Raw genomic sequence first — 19449 nt, 5'->3', positions numbered from 1 at the left:
CTGGTTTGTCCGTCTCAAGTTCTTATTTAGTCCAAGATTGTAACAACTGTTAATGTCTCTGATTTATGAAGCTCTCAATTTTAGAGCTACATGAGTTCAAAGACACAGCACCAGCCAGGTAAAACCAACCTCATTCCCTGGTTGTTAGACACAGCACCAGTATGAAAGTGGATGTGATGGTTAAATAGATATGACAGATCTATTAATCATGTATCCATGCAGGTGATGGTTGTCCAGAGGGGCCTCACCCTGGAGTGGTTAATGGTCAGGGATCACCATTCTGAACTCTATCTAGCCTTCCTGAAGCCACTGTTAGACTAGGCAGGAGAAACAAATCAGACTCGCCAAGTAAGAACATGCACGTTTTTGAAGAAAATGCTGTCAGGTCAAAGACAAGTTAGAATCTACTGTCGGTGACATACTAAAGATGTTCACAAAATGTAAAGTGATGGAGATGACAGTGTGTGAGGAAAGCTGATGCTTTCACAAGCCAAGACATTAACCTGTTAACACAAAGCATAATCATCTGTTCTACGCTCACACTGATATATTTAGATTGTCGATGCCAACTTGTTTCACTCACCTCCATTCTGGTCAGTCCCAAAATGAGGGAAACACCAATGCATCCTCCCCTTCCTCTCTGCCTGAAGGTGATCAGACATGATTGGATGGGTGAAATCTCCAAGGAGGGATGCATTTAAGTACTTTGCTATTCATGTGGTCAACCACACTTTAAGTCATACAACTTGCTAGGTGTTAAATGACTAAATTCACTGGTTGATATACCACTTACTGAATTTTGCTCTGCCCGGAGTACCCCTTCATGTGAATTTTACCAGTAGATCTATGGTGTCATGAGTATGTACCCCTGGTTGGGAACCAGTGCACTAGAGAGATCAAGTATTTAGCAGAAGCCAACGCTGACCTTCGCAAGAAGACCGCTTCACCCCTATCTGGTGCAAAGGCAGTTCCTGCCCTGAAAGGGTTTAGGAAAAACGGAACATTAAACACACGGTGATTGCTTGTAAAATTACTTTAAAATGTAGATAGATCATGTTTGGTTGATTTTAAAGGGGATAGCAATAACAGTCAGGTCTCAGCTCACTAGCTAGGTCAACGGAGAACCGGTTATACATGCAATAACAAGACAAATCAACACCTTGAGTTTAGTTTATATCCAAATTAGTTGGCCCATAACTATACCGAATGAGTCTTCCTTTCGACAACACTAAAAGTTGATTTAAATAAAATGGCTAATTGTCATTATTGCACATGAACAAAGGATTATAGAACTGTGTTCCTTGGACACTTTAAAACATTCAGAGAACTGGTGAGGTACAAGAATAAAGAGATGTTTTTCCATGACAAAAAAAAGAACACAGAGCTGAGGGTAGAACAACATTGTCCTATAATGTACAGTAAAAATGGCTGCATAAGTGCCTTTTAAGCTCTCAAGGAGAAAAATATTTCAGAAAGGTATTTATTGTTGAGGCATCATTTCGTTAAGTTAACCTGTGCTCTCAGGTCCAACCGTTTGTGAAAAGAGTATGAGAACAAATCCTTCAGAAAAAACTTTATACTCCTTTCAGATTTCGGTTGTTTAAAAGATCACTGCTACATTAAAACCACACGTACTTATGAGCAACATCAGAAAAGGCTTTGAAGACAATTTCCTCTACACGGTTCTGCCTATTGGTTGCTTTTACACGTCCCCGCCTCATTATTGGTGCTGATTGGCAGTGTCCAGGTCCAATAACATGGCAGCGTGATTCATTAAAACACTGTAGGTTGCAGTGAGGTTATTTGGGAGGGGTTGGTCTCCCTGGAAATGGCACAGTCTGTCACACCAGTCTGGGGTTTAGGACTGTCTGCCCCTCAGACAGGCCCGTTGACTGCTGGCATCTCTGGGCACTGGGGTGGATCCTCTCTGGAGGGGAGGGGGGGGGGGGGGAGGGAGAGGAAAGTGAGGAAGATTGGGAGAGAGAAGATGGAGACAAAGTGAGAGGAGGGTGATAACATAATCCTACATTGCAGACCACCTCTCCTTCTCTGGCAGGCTAGAGTTCACAGTAAATACTTCTACAGGCTCACAACGCTGGCAACTAGCAATGCTATTGTTCAACGTCCAGATGTGTGGCTTGGCTCTGGCTGTTTGGAAAAGGAAACTGGGTTGCTAGAATATTTTTAGCCCTGATCTGCCTGGAATCTCTACGTGCAAGCATGCATTATTTGTACACACACGAGCTGGCACCTACTTGTTGTCTGTCTGAGGGGTGGGGGCCGAGGCTGGCGGTGTGTCTGCTGCAAGCTGTGCCTTTGGGGGGAACTTGGGGGCGTCAGTGAGGGACAGTTTTTCCAGAGGGATGGGGTTCTCACTGTAGCACAGAGAGAAAAAGTTTTTTTTTTTTGCTTGTTAGTCATCAACAGAAGTGTGTGTGTGTAGAAAATAAACATGTGAAGAGTGTTTTGAGTTGAACTGTTAAACTGTATTTTGGTAGTTTAACCACTTGAACTCATATTTAAAATGCTAGTGATTCTTCCTCTTCAGTAAAGCACATTCATAGTTCATGGGAAGCTCCCTGGATTTCCAAACTCTGAATCCAGTAATTTCAGTTCAAGTCCAGTGTATAATTACTTCAATGTGGTAGTTATGTTTCAAATATAGATGTTTATTTACATGGGTACTAAGGCTTGAGTGGACTTCTACAGAAAATGATTTAGCATTGACTGTGTGCGAGTATGACGAGTCTCATGTTAAACCAACCTTTTGACTTCTGCTTTCATGTTGGCGCCCGAGCTGGTGGTTTCCGTTGCGGCGGCGGCAGTCTTGTCGTCCTCCTCGCTGTCGGAGCCCCCGGAGGAGCTACTATCTGAGGCTACGAGGGGAGCCTTCCTACCTTCACCCACCGGCCACTCACCACCGGGAGAGGGGCTCGCACCTGGACACACAATCACTTTGGCTTGTGGGTTAAGTAATGAAAGCCTTGTAAAACGTTTTATTGTTCTCAAATGCAATAATGAAAGTCTCCACAAGGGAGAGCTAAGCCAAATGTCAGGTGGCTGAAACATCCCATCATCCCACACTCACCACTCTTGTCCGGACCCGGTTTGACTTGTTTGTCTGTGTCACTGCTGCCTACGGGAGAGCTGCATCTGGGGCCAGCCTCTGGGCTGCAGGGAGAGGAGGTAAGCTTCAGGTACAGAGAACTGACAACACGCCACTCGGTATGTAACACAATGAAGTAAACAGGGTCTTATGTTGGTGATTTAAAAAGGTCTTACTAAAAACATTTTGATAAATTGACCAGTTACAATATCCCAGACACTAACATCAAATGTATATAAAATTGTACGGAGAGTGTTTGGTTCCCACCTGCTGAAAGGTTGGAACTCCGTGAAGTTGGCCCAACCTGCCTCCTGTTTGTCTCCTCCACTCCTCCCTGGGGAATCCCAGCCTGCAGGACCCGGAGAGGACGAGTTACCCCCAGCTTCCCCGAAACTCGCTGTCCAGCTTGGACCTTCACATGATAACATGGTAAGAGGAAAAAGTGTACAATAATGGTTTTCACAAAGTGGAAACCATTCATGATGACTGTCTAATTGATTGAGTAAATATGGGTAATAAGCATAGTTTACAAATAGCTGATTGACTGCCGGGCGTACTGAGAGTGTTGTCCTTGCTCTCCTCCAGGCTGCATGGATCTGAGGCGCTCTGTCTGGAGTCGTCTTCCTCGTCTGAGCCCGACCCGCGGTCCCGCTCCCGACCCCCGTTCTCCAGACTGCTCCTGGAGCTGCTCTCTGAGGTGTGGGACACCCCAAACCTGACACACACACACGGAGAGAGGTTTGATGAGAAAAAGAAAGAGAAATCGAGGGAGAGAGCTGCACATTGGCATAGCATCCCCTACTTTGTTTTTGGATCTTGAATTTTTACCAACCTTGTTCTGGATTTGACTTGTGTTGCATAGTTAATCTCCTTCTCCTCCCAAATGTCCTCCTCCTCTTCAGCATCGTCAAACTGACGTATCCTCTCTTTACAGCAGGCCTCAAAGGCAGTAGCGTTGGCCTGCATTCAACACAGGGAGAGGGAAACGCATGTAAACATTTAACTTTCACTACACACACAATGAAGCTGGTAGACATTACAGAACAATACAACAACTTACACTATTATCATCAGCATCTAGATTGAAGTTTATTTCTGCAATCCGGTCAAATGTGGCACTTAGGAAAGGAAGGAAACAAAATAGCGTTTAATGCAAACAGCAGCTGTTAGCCCCCCCAGAGGTCTTTGTCATAGCAAACTGCTGTACAGTCTGTTTCAAAGCTGATTTCTGGTTATTGGACAAGGAATAGTGGAACGGATGACTAAACTCACTTGATGTTTTCATCATGCTCACTGAACTCCTCATCGTTGAACCCAAACTGATCCACAAAGTTGGCAGTCATCTGCTGGATCTGATAGTCTGAGAAAGCCTGGGGGAGAAAAACATGAAGTAATGATCTTTCCTCATGGGCAGACAAATGTGTCGTCATGGTGCTGTGGCTTCCTACCTGTTGGAGTGACAGATCATTGGGGAAGGGACTCTCCATATCATCATCTTCACTGGAGGAGTGCAGGTTATGGGTGCTCACCTGGGACACACAGGACAGACAGAGAATTAGAGTGAGGAAATGACAGACAGAATGTGTAGAAGGGAATGCTTGTGTGATTGAGCAAGAAAAAAAAGGGTGTCTGTGTTGGAGAGAGACAGAGATGGTGACAATGGTTGATACCAGTTCCACTGTGTTTCTCCTGTTGGTCTCTCTCAGGGTCTCATCCACAAAGCTCTCCCAGCGTCCTCTGCAGTCCTCTGGCAACTCTGCAATATCACAGTCCAGTTCTAACTGAGCACTCACCCAGGCACAGTAACCGGCAGTGGAACATTCTTTGCTATTCTTTTATGAATACATAAGTGTTAATCTGGCAGCTCATGAAAACACACATACCTTTGATGAGGTCACTGATCTGGGACTGGACTGGTCCTTTCTCTAGGTTCTGTACCACCATGTTGGCCATCCTGGTCAGGTGACCCATGTTACCTCTCCTAGCGCCGCCCTCCGCCCTGAGAGACAAAACCACACCCTGGTTAATGACATCTAACAGACACTACTATCATGTTAGATACCACCATTGTAGTGAAACAATACTGGACAATACTAAAAGCAGTTGTTCCCCAGATTTGAGTGTGACATGTCTTACTGTATTTGATCGTTCTCCTCCCAGGCGTCCAGGATCCTCTGTACCAACCGACACGTCTGGAAGAGCTGGGGAGGAAGTAGAAGAATAAATAAATAAATTCAGAGACAACATAAAAACAGAATAATAATGTATAACGCTCTCAGACCAACAGGCTCCGAGACAGCTTCTACCCCCAAGCCATAAGACTGCTAAATAGTCAATTAATGGTACCCAAACTATCTGCACTCACTAGACCCCTAAACTCAACTCTGGACCTAGAAGCCAGTTCCACTGTGTTTTTTTCATTGTTTCCCTTTAAGTGGGAACTGATTGGGTGCAATTAATAATCAGGTAGAACAGAAAACGAGCAGGCTCTGGACCTCGTATGGTGGAAGTTGAACACCCCTGCACTAGACTATATATATATACACACTTCAATGACATTCACACCTTTTCACACATTATATGCTGCTGCTACTCTGTTCTTTATTGGACTCATCTATCTTGATGCCTAGTCACTTTACCCTGCCTTCATGTACATAGCCCTTCCCTACGATGTAAAATCAATCAATGTGCAGAGGTAGAGGCTCATAAGAAAATTAAATGTTATGTTTCATACTAGGCTATTACTGCACAGACAGATAAACGCAGAGCTACCAAGCCACCTACATGTGCCACCAGGGTGTTGTGAAGGGTGGTCTCCTCCACCGGGTCGCTGGCCTTGGCTGGCTCCCCAGCCTCACTTCCTGCCTCCCCCTGGTTCTCTGGGCCTGCTGGGTGCTTCTCTTCCTCGTGGTTCTGGAGGCCCGGGATGGGCCGCTCCTCTGGGACAGAGTGGTTCAGGATGGACGCCACACACAGCTCCACTTGGAAGTGCAAGAAGTTATTCCATGAGTACTTGAAGAACAGGTCCTGTGGAGAGCAAAGAGCGAGAGAACCGTGGTGACCGATGGTAGGTGACAGAACAAGAAAGAGCAAGAATGTGAGTGTGAATGACAGAAAGGAGAGGAAGTGAATAAAAGAAAAGAAAGTGCCAGAGCGTGAACAAATGAATGAATGCGAAAGAGTAAGAGAATGACAAGTTGATGAAACCCGGCGGTGCAGACACACCAGTAGCTGGTCCATTGTGGTGAGCTTGCAGAGCTCTTGACAGACACTGGGGGCGCTGGTCTGCAGCAGGGCGGCCACTAGCCTGGCCACGTGAAGGCGGGCGTTCCCCAGCGGCTCCTCCAGAAGGCCAACGGTCGTCAGTATTGCACTTTTCTACACACACACACCATGTTCAATTCAATTACTAAACAGTCCATCAACAGTCCAATGTATACAGGAAGAACTGTGTTGAACAAGTTGATTCAATTGTGTGTTAATGGTTGGAGCCGAGGTAAACACCCTGAACAGTTTATTTATAAAAGTATGGTTGGAATTCTACTGCAGTCTGTTGGCCTCCAACATGAATAAGAACATTTTAACAAAAAGTATTATTTGTATGTTTCATGACTGAGTCTTTCTTTCTTAGTACCCACTGACCACTGTAAATTGATCAGCCATTCGGCCTTACTGTATATCCTTACCTTGGGGGGATTCAGGAGAAGCTGCTGGAAGTCCTTTAGATGGGGCTCAATGGCATGTAGAATACTGCTGTTGACAGTGTAAGACCTTTCATATCCCTGAGAATAGAGATCCATCAGCCCCTCCAACCTGGGACAGAAAGAGGGAGGGATAAGGAAAAAGATGTTCACATGCTAAAATAGCTGGAGAGATGGTCCCTGTCCAGAAACAACCTCTAGCCCCTACCCTTGCCTTAAGCATTTGGGAGATCTGAGAGGATTAGTAAGGTGTAAGCAATGTGGTGATAAATCCAGACAGCCTATCAGAAGGCAAGGTGGATGTATTACCATATTGCTTAAATCTATCATATCTTTTTTAGATCTCCACAAGTGGCGAGAGGTTGTTTCTGGACAAGGCAATGGAAAGAGATATGAGTGAGGGAGAGAGAACAGTTGTTCCACTCACCCGGACCTCCTGGTCTCCAGTAAGGTAAGTAGCACTTGAGTTCCGTTAACAATGGAGGCCTCACTCCTCTCCCCCTCAAACATAGTCTTCAGGAGCCCGGCTACGCTCTCCTGCGACTCTAGTACAGCCAATAAGGGGTCGGCCTCGGCGTTCTCCTGCATCTGATTGGCCTGGTCTCGACTAAGGCGGATGATGTCACAAAGCGTCTGGGACGCATTTGATTGTCTCTGGAATAAATAAATTTAAAAGGATTCATACTTCTGACCAGATAGTTAATATCAACTGCCGTGCCTTGTCCAGGAGAATACTGCAATATCAGTCTAAGGTCTATGACTCACTTCCTCGTCTTTGCCTGTGTGGATGAGCTCTGTGAGTCTCTGAATAAGCTTCTCTTCGCTCAGCCACTGAGATAAGGAAAGAAAAATGATGACAGTGAATGAATGAGAGAAATACAAGACGTCCAGGTCAATAAGAAATATTTTATAATTGAACAACATTTATGAGAACAGGAACCGCTGGCAGATAGTGGCAGCTTACATTGAGGACCTCCTGTCTCAAGGGGGCAGGCTCCACACAGCTGATGAGGCGAAGCAGCAGGTCCATCATGGCAGAGGCGTCGATGTGTTTCAGCACCAGGCCGATGAAGCCATCCTTTTTCCTCAGGAAGGAGATTACCTGGCGCAAGAGAGACATTTGGTGAGCTCCAGGTAGGTCCTTATACTTTCTTTATCCGCCTTTATAACTTCTTGGGCATTGAGGTTACCTGTTCTGTTTTCCTGGCGATGAGGTTGCCGATGGTCTTGCTGAAGAAGCTGGCTAGTAGCGGGTTGAGGGGTGGGTCCTGCTCCAGGAAGTGGTAGAGAGTCTCCAGGAGTGACTCGTCCCCGCCCAACTTGTCGTTGATGAGGGACACATCTGATGTCAAGAGCTCACAGGCGATGTTAGGGAACCTGTAGCGGGGGGACAACAGGATGAGAGGGGAAGAAACAGTCTAAGGAAAGGCTGTGTGGGAGGGAGGTGTACAGTCTGTATTAATTCTTGAAATATAACTTTTACGATGTTTGGAAATATTCTGACAACGCTCATCTCGTCAATTCTGAATTCATGTTTATTGGACGGAGTATACTGAAGACCACGTTGTGTATGCTATGCTAACAGACCCAATCAAGACCAGGGCCCAGTTTCCCAAAAGTATCTTATGGCTAAGTTCTTTGTTAGAACCATAGGATCCTATCCTAACTTTGAGATGCTTTTGTGAAACAGGGCCTATTTGGTGTTCTTTGTGTCTTGTAAGCTACTTTAGAGGGCTAGATGTTATCCACAAGAGGGCATGCATACAATTAGGAATTAGAATAGTAATGTAATAGGATCTCTGGGCATGTTTCAAACCCAACGCCACCTGTTGTACTCTTGTCACATTAGAAGGATCAACCTAAAAACATTAACTAATTTAGAGGCATCTATCATGGCACTGGTAGTTCTGTTCCCAGTTCATGACATTAAGAGTTTAAAACATCATAGTGTTTCTGCACTGTCAATTATCAGTCTTCAACCTTAAAGCCTTCATAAACGGATCTGGGCTCCCACTAAATTCGGGATTCAATCCAATCACAAGTTATAGGCATTGTGGCTTTTAAAGGCAATGTTCCCGCTTTTGCAGAGATCCCATTCACAGTAAAAGCTGCATAAGAAAAAAAATAATATTTAACCTTTATTTAACTGGGCAAGTCAGTTGAGAACAAATTCTTATTTACAATGACGGCCTACTCCGACCAAACCTGGACGACGCTGGTCCAATTGTGCGTCGCCCTATGGGATTCCCAATCATAGCCGGATATGATGCCGCCTGCATTCGAACCAGAGACTGTAGACGCCTCTTGCACCAAGATGCAATATGTCTGCTCAATCGAAATTGCCTTTAAAAGCCACAATGCCTATTATATAACCCGCAATGGGATTGAATCCCAACTTATATATTTGACATATAGGAGACAGTGGGTGAGAGGTAACAACCTGGCCTCACGTCTAAACTTGTGTGTTCAAATCTAGCAGGCTGTGTTTTTGTTTAAACAATTCTCAACAAATATTTGAAGATAACTGTGTATTTTTGGGGGAGTATGAGGTAAGACCATTGGGTCAAAGGTTTGAATCTAGCTGCATGAGGTTGAGTAGAACAAACAAGCACAACTGTGTGAAGAGAACATGTATAGTGAAGTACTCAGTGGCTCTGGAGTAAGAACCTTGCCTCAAACTGATGGTTGTGGGTTCAAAGCTAACTGGTTGTGTTTGTTTGTGCTTTCACAATTCTCAATATCAATCATATGCAGAAGCATGTATGAACTGTGAAGGTGTTGTGGCTCTGGGGTAAGAACCTTGCCTCCCATACTGATGGTTATGGGTTCAAATCTAACTGGTTGTGCCTTCTCAAAGTGTTTTCAGTGTGAAGGAGTTGTGGCTCTGGGGTAAGAACCTTTCCTCCCACACTGACGGTTATGGGTTCAAATCTCTGCTGGTTTTATTCATGTTCTTGTGAAGTGGCTGCCACAAATGGTTGGAGGGTAGTGGTGTTGGAAGGGAGTGATGGCCAGATGGGATAAACCCCCCTCTACCCCGACCTTCGTAACACTGAACAGCAGTGATTATTTCCCCAAAAAGTAGGCACTGCAGGCCTTAATTCTGGAATCAGTTTTGGGAATACTGACTGTTCAAACGTTAGCAGTGACCAAATCGGGTGTGTGTGCTCAGACAGCAGTCATTAGCTCACTAGTTAGTAACGATGGGTGTGTGCGCAGTGGTGTAGATTGATTGGTGATGGTGCTCGTGCGTCCTATCACTCAAGGTTATGTAGCAAGCTAAGGTGACCACAATGTCGGCCACGGACGTGTCCCAGTTGCTTTGAATGTTAGAAATCTTAAAATAACAATTTTAAAGCCTCAAAAGGATAACATGATACAACTTCCAAAATGAGTCCTTTGTAGCAAGCCACAGCACTCAGCTAGCTTTCTAGCACATTCACTCATTTCTAAACAATTAACAAGCTAGTTAGTTTTGACAAGAACAGGTGGTAGCTGAGTAGCTAGCAAGCAACAAGATATGCCAAATAACAGTAAAAACCACTTGAGGGTAAATAAATCAGATTTGACTGTTCAGACAAGTTGCATGGCCATGAATCAGATTTGTAGCCGATTTCAAACCACCTTCGAATGTTTGGTTTGAAATGGTTTGGCTTGAAATATCTGATTCCACGTGATTTTTGGCCATTCACACTGCAAGAGAAAAAGAACAGATTCGAAACAGATATGCAAAAAAAATAAAAAAATATGATGAGTCACTTCAAACTGCCAATGTGAACAAGGCTTTAGTTTTTATAGGCAAAATCTGTATTTCAATATCAAGTGGCCATGGTGCTCCAGCACCTTTTACCTCTAATCATCACAGCTGCCATTCAACCAACTCTGCAGATGACAACTCCGCAGACATAACTGGATTTGAACTCTCAACCTCTCGGTGACAAGGCAAAGACCCCACAGCCACAAGCTCTTTCACTCTAGACAGGGATCTCGGTGTGTTAGACATTGAAAATCACAGGAAAACAAAGAATGTAATTGAGTGTATGCATGCTGGTCTTAGGTTGAAACTTGGCAGTTGGTACTTAACCACTGAGCATAGAACCCAGGCCATGTCAGAGCATGTTACGGACAAGCCCCTTTCATTTTGCACAACTGGTCTTTAGAGGAAAGGTCAGTCCGTAAAAGCTTAAGCATAGGGTGTACTTGAATATTTATTTCATTAAAAGTATATTTTGTTAAGCACAAATTCTCTTACAATAATGACATAGTATACACTTGTGTTGAGCAGCCACATTCAGCCCATCCCCCTTCCCCCTCGGGCGACCCTTTCTCACTTAAAGCGGCTCTTCTCCTCCAGGTCAGCAGGGGGCTCTGTGGTGATGAGGTTGACCAGCTCTGTCATGCAGTGGTCCTGGGAGAGGAAGAGCAGCAGCCGGCGGTTCTGGGCCTTGCACTCCTGCAGGACATCATCCTCCTCCATGAGCTCCCGCAACGTCACATCCTCCCGGTCCAGCAGCTGGTCGATGTGGGACGTGGTGTGCAGGTCAAACTTCCAGAACATGGTGGCTGCTTGGACAGGGGACACAGCCCTAGAAGGAAGGAGAGAGTCAGAGAGAGAGGGATGCAATGATGGCATGGCGCCCTAGTAGCAGCCTAAGCAGAGAGCTCCTTTAAATATAGGTTTTCATTTTATTATAATTATCAGCCGTTTCGTTTTTTAACATCGAGTTTTGCTGCATATTTCTGGTGGTTATGTAGTCCTCTACAATATCATCCCCAGACACTTCATCTCCCTGACTACCTTCTTCTGAGCAAGCCATTAACTGTCCCTCTCCATTTTTAAAGGATGCATGCACTCAAAGACTTGGCCTCTATTGGTTGACCTAGCCAACTAAAGCTAGGCTACTCATGATGATGTAGTGGTTGACCTAGCCAACTATAGCTAGGCTACTCATGGTGATGTATTGGTTGACCTAGCTACTCATGGTGATGTATTGGTTAATCTAGCCAACTATAGCTAGGCAACTCATGATGATGTATTGGTTAATCTAGCCAACTATAGCTAGGCTACTCATGGTGATGATGTATTGGTTGACCTAGCCAACTATAGCTAGGCTACTCATGGTGATGTATTGGTTGACCTAGCCAACTATAGCTAGGCTACTCATGGTGATGTATTGGTTGACCTAGCCAACTATAGCTAGGCTACTCATGATGATGTATTGGTTGACCTAGCCAACTATAGCTAGGCTACTCTTGATGATGTATTGGTTGACCTAGCTACTCATGGTGATGTATGTATTAGTTGACCTAGCTAGGCTACTTATGATGATGTATGTATGTATTGTTTTTTTTATTTTATTTCACCTTTATTTAACCAGGTAGGCTAGTTGAGAACAAGTTCTCATTTGCAACTGCGACCTGGCCAAGATAAAGCATAGCAATTCGACACATACAACACAGAGTTACACATGGAATAAACAAAACATACAGTCAATAATACAGTAGAAAAATAAGTCTATATACAATGTGAGCAAATGAGGTGAGATGAGGTAAAGGCAAAAAAAAGGCCATGGTGGCGAGGTAAATACAATATAGCAAGTAAAACACTGGAATGGTAGATTTGCAGTGGAAGAATGTGCAAAGTAGAAATATAAATAATGGGGTGCAAAGGAGCAAAATAAATAAATACAGTAGGGGAAGGGGTAGTTGTTTGGGCTAAATTATAGATGGGCTATGTACAGGTGCAGTAATCTGTGAGCTGCTCTGACAGCTGGTGCTTAAAGCTAGTGAGGGAGATAAGTGTTTCCAGCGTCAGAGATTTTTGCAGTTTGTTCCAGTCATTGGCAGCAGAGAACTGGGAGGAAAGACGACCAAAGGAGGAATTGGCTTTGGGGGTGACCAGTGAGATATACCTGCTGGAGCGCGTGCTACAAGTGGGTGCTGCTATGGTGACCAGTGAGCTGAGATAAGGCAGGGCTTTACCTAGCAGAGACTTGTAGATAACCTGTAGCCGGTGGGTTTGGCGACGAGTATGAAGCGAGGGCCAACCAACGAGAGCGTACAGGTCGCAATGGTGGGTAGTGTATGGGGCTTTGGTGACAAAACGGATGGCACTGTGATAGACTGCATCCAGTTTGTTGAGTAGAGTGTTGGAGGCTATTTTATAGATGACATCACCGAAGTCGAGGATCGGTAGGATGGTCAGTTTTACGAGGGTATGTTTGGCAGCATGAGTGAAGGATGCTTTGTTGCGATATAGGAAACCGATTCTAGATTTAATTTGGATTGGAGACCTAGCCAACTATAGCTAGGCTACTCATGGTGATGTATTGGTTAACCTAGCCAAGCTACTCATGGTGATATTGCTTGCTTGTTTGTTTTTTGCTTTTCAATCGCTTTGAGATGAAAATAAATATTGAAGAGGAAGAATTGAAGAGGAAGAAAAAGGAGGAGATTAAAAGAGCTGAGGTTCATGCGGTGGGGAGAGTAACAGGGGAAATACACAAAGAAACGGATGAAAACAATGAAGCAGGAACATCTAAAAACATCAACATAGTCAGTGGCTCTGTCCACATGAACAACAAACTCATTACAGATATAATTTGAGATGTAACCTCCAGTAATTGTGCTCACCAGTAGAAGAAATGTGGGTATCTTTAATCAGATCTCCCTCAGACAGGCAGGCATTTGTGTTTGTGCAGACGGCAGAGAGCGTGGCGAGGCCTGGCATTTATCAGCATGGGTCTCCTCTTAGAACACAGGCATCCTTAGTACACAACACACTGAAAGGCTCACCATAACCTGAGAGATAAGGGGGTTACAATAAATTATAATTACATTCATATAGGACCTTGCATCAGATCTCAAAGGCATCTATTATTAGTCAGCAGCAGTATTTGCATAGTCATCTTTAAACAAGATTAATGTGTTGCATCAGATTTACTCAGACTACTTGACATCACAAGGAGGATTCTGAACAGAGCTTTTCAAGAAAGACGTTTGTCTGGCTGCCATTAGTTATAGGATCATGACCTAGCCTTCTAGTTAGTAGATTGCGAGTGAGAAAGCTGTAGCGGGGTTTGGCTAAGATTTCTAAAGTCTCGGGCAGCCGAACCCTAAGTCAACCTGCTTCTATAGAATTCTTAGCTTTCAGTTATGAATGAGACAATGAACTGATGTGCCAACGGCCTGCCCTGACTTGCGGCTTATAAAAAAAAGAGAACTAGGCCTAGTCTAACGTTATATATCAACTCAACTTAGCCTAACAACGGTGAAATGTGCAACGCTTAGTGTTGTGTCGTCAAGAACACTAACAATAAAAGAACTTCAGCTAACTTAATTACTTGAAGACAGTAGTGAATGGCATTTCGGCCAACAATGGAGAGGCTCACACAGAAATATAGGCACACCATCAACTAAGAGATGCTGGCTGGAAAATCTTAAACAAAATTCCAGATGCATGCTTTGGGTTATGTTAGGCCTATGCAAATGCTTTATGAAATGAGATAAGCATTTTGAAATGGATTATAGGCTTGCACAGGCTACCAATTACCGTCAAATTCATGAGTACTTTGTCTGAAGTCTAATGTATGAACATTGGGCAGACTAGCAGGGTTAGCTGCCTAGCTAATACAATTAATATTATTAACTGTATGCTTTAAAAGATATGCAGAAGTAAATGCATCTAGTGCACACTACCCTTTCCTGGACCATCACTCATACATCACTAATGTGAAAAGGTTGTGGTTAGCTCTAGCTACTTCACTGTTCTTGACGTCAGCATTTCACACTGAACAACCTAGTTATAGGTCTAGGCAACCACAACTATAGACAGGAAATTAGAATAGTTTTGAAAAATCTGTTGGCTATGGTTGGTATGATAAACACACTAACTAGCCTATCAAGACCATTATTCAGACATGTTGGAAGGGACAAAATCAAACCAACTTGCTTAGTCAACAAAAGACGAATGTGCTGGCCGGTGCAATATAACACTGACTGGCCGCCCACACAACACAAGAATGGGTCTGAAAAAGAAAATCAAAGTGTTTCCTACTTTTTCCTCTTATTTGGACAATCCTGCACGTGCGGGAGCGTCCATCTGGCATACATTTACACAGAGCACACTAGTGCAACAATAACCCCTAGAGTGCTCCCCTGTTGATGCTATACAGGAAAAAGCTAAAACTTGACTTCTCATCTAAAATAGAACTCACCAGGGGCAACCTCAGCAAAACAGTCCACTGGCTAATAGAGTAAATGATGAAAAGAGGAACAATGGTTGAAGAGCAATCAACTGGATGCTATGACCCAACAGTAGCCTGTCATTAAGCAAAGCAAGTGGCTTATGGGGCAGCATAGTAATGCAGCGTTCGTTCACACGCTCGTCAGACATTCCTACTTCCTAGTTGTGATGTCGGATATACGACATGTTTCATTCATGTGCTTTTTGATCGGAACAATTCGTCAACCAACAAGATTTTAGTTAGCTTGATAAGCTAGCTAACGTTGGTAATAATAAAAGTTTGCTAGCTTGCTTAACATTGACAATATGGTCAATCTAAATTCTTTATAAGGTTGTAGTTGTCAATAACGTCACAATTTTCTCAGAGTTTCCCCACTTGTAATTCAGACTTGGAGTCGTTTAAGTGAAACTTCCCAGTTGGAACTAGGAATTTCTGATAACTCTGATAGCACATGAACGCAGCATAGACAGAGCAAACAGAGGGCAGGCTGTCACAAATCTTAGATGGCTTCCTTTCCTTCATGACCACTGATTAGATATGCAAAAGCAAAATGGTGGAAACTTATAAAGTCTACTACAATCGGTGGTTATGAAGGAGAGTTGATAGGGAAAGGAGGCTATCGAAGATAATTGGGACATAGCCAAACTCTCCCATTTCCTAATTAGGTGCTTATCAGTCTCAGTTGGCTGCACTGCTAAGCACCTGCAGGTGTGCTTCTCCATGAGTTGCTAACAAAAGTAGCAACAGGGAGCCTCATTTAAGAAGCTCTTTCTTGTTGCCACCTTATACCTAGGATTCAAGATGTGGTTGGTTTTGGATAATTGCTTTATTACGAACATGACCATTTTGTTTTGTCTGTAGGCCTATCAGGGACCTCAGCCACAGCCTTTTCTCCCTGTTTCCATTACTTAGATGCAGGCAGTATACTTACCCTGCCCCCACTCTCCAATGGACATGTATCATTGCTACAGTTGTCAAAGTGTATATTATTTGTAGTATTTTCTCATGTAAACATATTATTATTTCATTCACTTCAACACTCCCCAATTCTACTTTTCCGTGTTGATAATTTCTTTGAAAAAACAGTTGCAAGATGAAGAACCCTTTAGGGTCTACTATTACTATCACTCCTTGTCTGACAATGCAGGGACAAGTGTTCTGTAGAACTGTAAAATGATATGTTGGTGGCCTTGGCAAGAAATGCACATCAACTGCTGAGTGTTGGAAGCTCACATTTCTGTTTACTTCACAAGTCACTACAGTAGTACTTGCTGGCTACTTCTATTCACTACTTGGAGATTTGACATTGATTATTTTTAAGCTAAAGCTGCCAGTGCCAAACCCTGCAGTTGGAAACGGGGTTGAGTTTGTTCGTTCAATGGATAGAAATTCCAAGACCGTCGATTTGTTTCTAGACAACTATAATTTTACAACGGTGTGGAATTTTCCGCAACAAGTATATCTTCACGAATGCAGGAAGTAACATGTTAGGTAGTTAACATTTCTTGCAACCAATACATTATCTTGAACGAACTTCACTTTTTTTGGTCTTGCTAACGTCGAATGTCTGAACAGCAGCAGTTAGTCAGCTAGTATTAACGTTAGTTAGCTAGGACACATTAGCAAACAACCTAACTCAGTTAGCAAAGTAGATTGGCTAAGCCTGAGGGATTCGACAGTCAAAGGCGGAGAGAATCCTGAGCCGCTAGCTATCCATGTAGTTAGCTAACCTAGCTAACTTTACGTTAGCATACAATTTAGTTAGCTTTAGCACAAGGACTTGAGCAAATTATCATCAACTTTGTCGCCAGATGGTTAAAAGGCTGGTTGTCGGCGTTAGTTTCTCTCCCGAGTCCGATAACTAGCAGTTAAGGTTAACTAACATTAGCATAACTTTAGCTGGCTAAATTGGCAAAAGCTAGCTAACCCTCTTTAGCTAACTAGGTATTTTAAGTCGCCAGGCACAAATAACTCACCAGCTTTAGCTAGCCAACGTTGGTCCCGAGAAACTTACCGTGTTGTTCAAAGTTTGCAATCCACTCGTCTGTATGGCTAGAAGTTAGCTAACGTTAGTTAGCGAACTAGCCAAACGTGATTTGTTTTGATGGTTCAGGCTGACGAGCAGTATGAACAAAGTATCTGTCAACCTGGTGACACGGATATTATTCTCTTGCGACGTGGCAACGGACAGGCCTCACATGTGTACCTTGTATAGTCAATATTATTACGCGTAATATCTATGTCCTCTACAGTACATAAATTCAAAAGCTAGCCTGTTACAAGCTAAAGCAGGAAAAACTCGGTCATATTTTCGAAACAAAATGGCGAATATTCTCGCGGAGGCGCGCAGGGGAGTGCGCATTGACTTCTTCTATGGCCTGGGTGTCAAACTCATTTTGCCCCGGGGCCGCACTGAAAATTGGTTATGTTACTGTACCTCACCATCTACATTTGCAAAATATAGTTCTCTATCCATCGTTTTTGTAATTTTCGATACACCCTGTTTATCTTTAATTTCCGTGATTATTAGGGAGCTGGACACATTCAATAAACTGTATAAAATAGGTCCATTATCATTTCGACACAATTTCGAGTTGGTTTTAGTCATTTTAAAGTATACTGATCAAATTTAAAACACAACATGCAACAATTTCAAAGATGTTACTGAGTTACAATTCATATAAGCAAATTAATCAATTTGAAATGTGTGGAATGATTCCACATTGCGGAATGTGGTCCCATAATTTTCTTCAATGGCTGTGTGAAGTTGTGGATATTGGCGGGAACTGGAACATGCTGTGCCTATGGTACACAGTCAATCCAGAGCATCCCAAACATGCTCAATGGGTGACATGTCTGGTGAGTATGCAGGCCATGGAAAAACTGGGACATTTTCAGCTTATGTACAGATCCTTGCTACATGGGGCCGTGCATTATCATGCTTATGCCTGCCCATAGCATAACGCCACCGCCACCATGGGGCACTCTGTTCACAATGTTGACATCAGCAAACCGCTCGCCCACACGACGCAATACAGGTGGTCTGTGGTTGTGAAGCCAGTTGGACATACTGCCAAATTCTCTAAAACTACGTTGGCGGCAGCTTATGGTAGATACATTACATTCTCTGGCAACAGCTCTGGTGGACATTCCTGCAGTCAGCATACCAATTGCATGCTCACTCAAAACTTGAGACATCTGTGGCATTGTGTTGTGTGACAAAACTTAACATTTCAGAATGGCCTTTTATTGTCCCCAGCACAAGGTGCACCTGTGTAATGAATGCTGTTTAATCAGCTTCTTAATATGCCACACCTGTCAGGTGGATGGATTGTCTTGGCAAAGGAGAAATGCTCACTAACAGGAATGTATACACATTTTATGCACAAATTTGACAACCCTGTGCATATGGAACATTTGTCTGCTTTTTGTACATATGAAACATTTCTGGGATCTTTTATTTCAGCTCATGAAACATGGGTCCAACAAATTAAATGTTGCGTTTATATTTTTGTTCAGTGTATATTGAGTCATTTTAGTATATACTAGTATATACTTTAGTATATACTCCCTGACAGTCTAGCTTGAATTTCTGTGATTATTAGCGAGCTAGACACAATCAAGAAACTGTATAAAAAGGTATGTCATCATGATCTTCTTTTTTTACTCAAACCACCCGCTTTTAAACCACAAACCTTAAGGTGCATGCTGCCACCTACTGTGCTGGAGTGTGTGGTCAATCACAGTTTACATTAGCTCTGCATGTATAAAGGAAGTAAACCGATAAACATAAATCCACCTACCTAACTGTACTATTAAGAACATTTAAAAGAGCCCTACTAACTTCTAACAGACCCTTCCCCATCCCTTCCAAATCCATCCAAACCTGTCCAACCTCAATGACTACACTTCAATCTTTCCCTCTCTTCAACATAATTACAACAATATAACAACACATGCTCCACCGTTTCATCGACCATACACTCCAGACACAAACCATGCATTACATGCTTGCCAACCAGATGTAATGATGAGTGCAATGTACACTGTCCTAGACACAACTGAGCAAACACCACCTCTTCCTTCCTAATCTGACCTTTGAATCTTGGTCCGTCGACCTTTCTTGGCGCAAAGACTTCAGAGAGAGACGAGGAATAAACTATAAATCTTTACTGTTCCCCGTCAAGACTGTTGATTTATCAAACAATATAATTTCCATTATTACATTATGATTGGGATAAACGGTTGATTTTTTTTATTTTTTATTCACCAGCTCCTGGATGCATGCATGGGGAATTTTATGTCTGTCTGCTACAGTTTTCAATACATTGGGACCAGGTTGGGGCTTAAGTGGATTGTTGACAATGAGCTGCATATTAATGTAAATAAATCACAA

At 43.3% G+C, this 19449-nt stretch overlaps 1 protein-coding gene across 5 annotated transcripts; it reads right to left on the bottom strand.

Annotated features, from left to right (window-relative positions):
• Positions 1–1018: 1018 nt before the first annotated feature.
• LOC120031769 (serine/threonine-protein phosphatase 6 regulatory subunit 2-like) lies at positions 1019–17398 on the bottom strand. Of its 5 annotated transcripts, none has more exons than XM_038977576.1 (23): positions 17068–17398; positions 13441–13608; positions 11139–11393; positions 7998–8184; positions 7772–7909; positions 7573–7638; positions 7235–7461; positions 6793–6919; positions 6332–6484; positions 5891–6133; positions 5243–5307; positions 4990–5105; positions 4777–4862; positions 4555–4635; positions 4379–4476; positions 4167–4224; positions 3939–4066; positions 3637–3821; positions 3374–3518; positions 3089–3171; positions 2765–2954; positions 2256–2375; positions 1019–1927 (listed from the first exon to the last, which is right to left on the bottom strand). In XM_038977576.1, the coding sequence occupies exons 3-23, from the start codon at positions 11363–11365 to the stop codon at positions 1876–1878; spliced, it is 2775 nt and encodes a 924-aa protein (XP_038833504.1). In that variant the 5' UTR covers positions 11366–11393; positions 13441–13608; positions 17068–17398; the 3' UTR covers positions 1019–1875. The 5 variants fall into 5 exon arrangements, with proteins under 5 accessions (XP_038833504.1, XP_038833508.1, XP_038833509.1 ...); XM_038977580.1 differs by having other exon boundaries at positions 3374–3455; XM_038977581.1 differs by having other exon boundaries at positions 3374–3455; positions 3664–3821.
• Positions 17399–19449: the final 2051 nt, after the last annotated feature.

The sequence above is a fragment of the Salvelinus namaycush genome, chromosome 38 (assembly GCF_016432855.1).
Source record: "Salvelinus namaycush isolate Seneca chromosome 38, SaNama_1.0, whole genome shotgun sequence".
Lineage (NCBI taxonomy): Eukaryota > Metazoa > Chordata > Actinopteri > Salmoniformes > Salmonidae > Salvelinus > Salvelinus namaycush.
The sequence above is the reverse complement of the archived record's forward strand: the minus strand, read 5'-3'. Positions and strand labels throughout refer to the sequence as shown.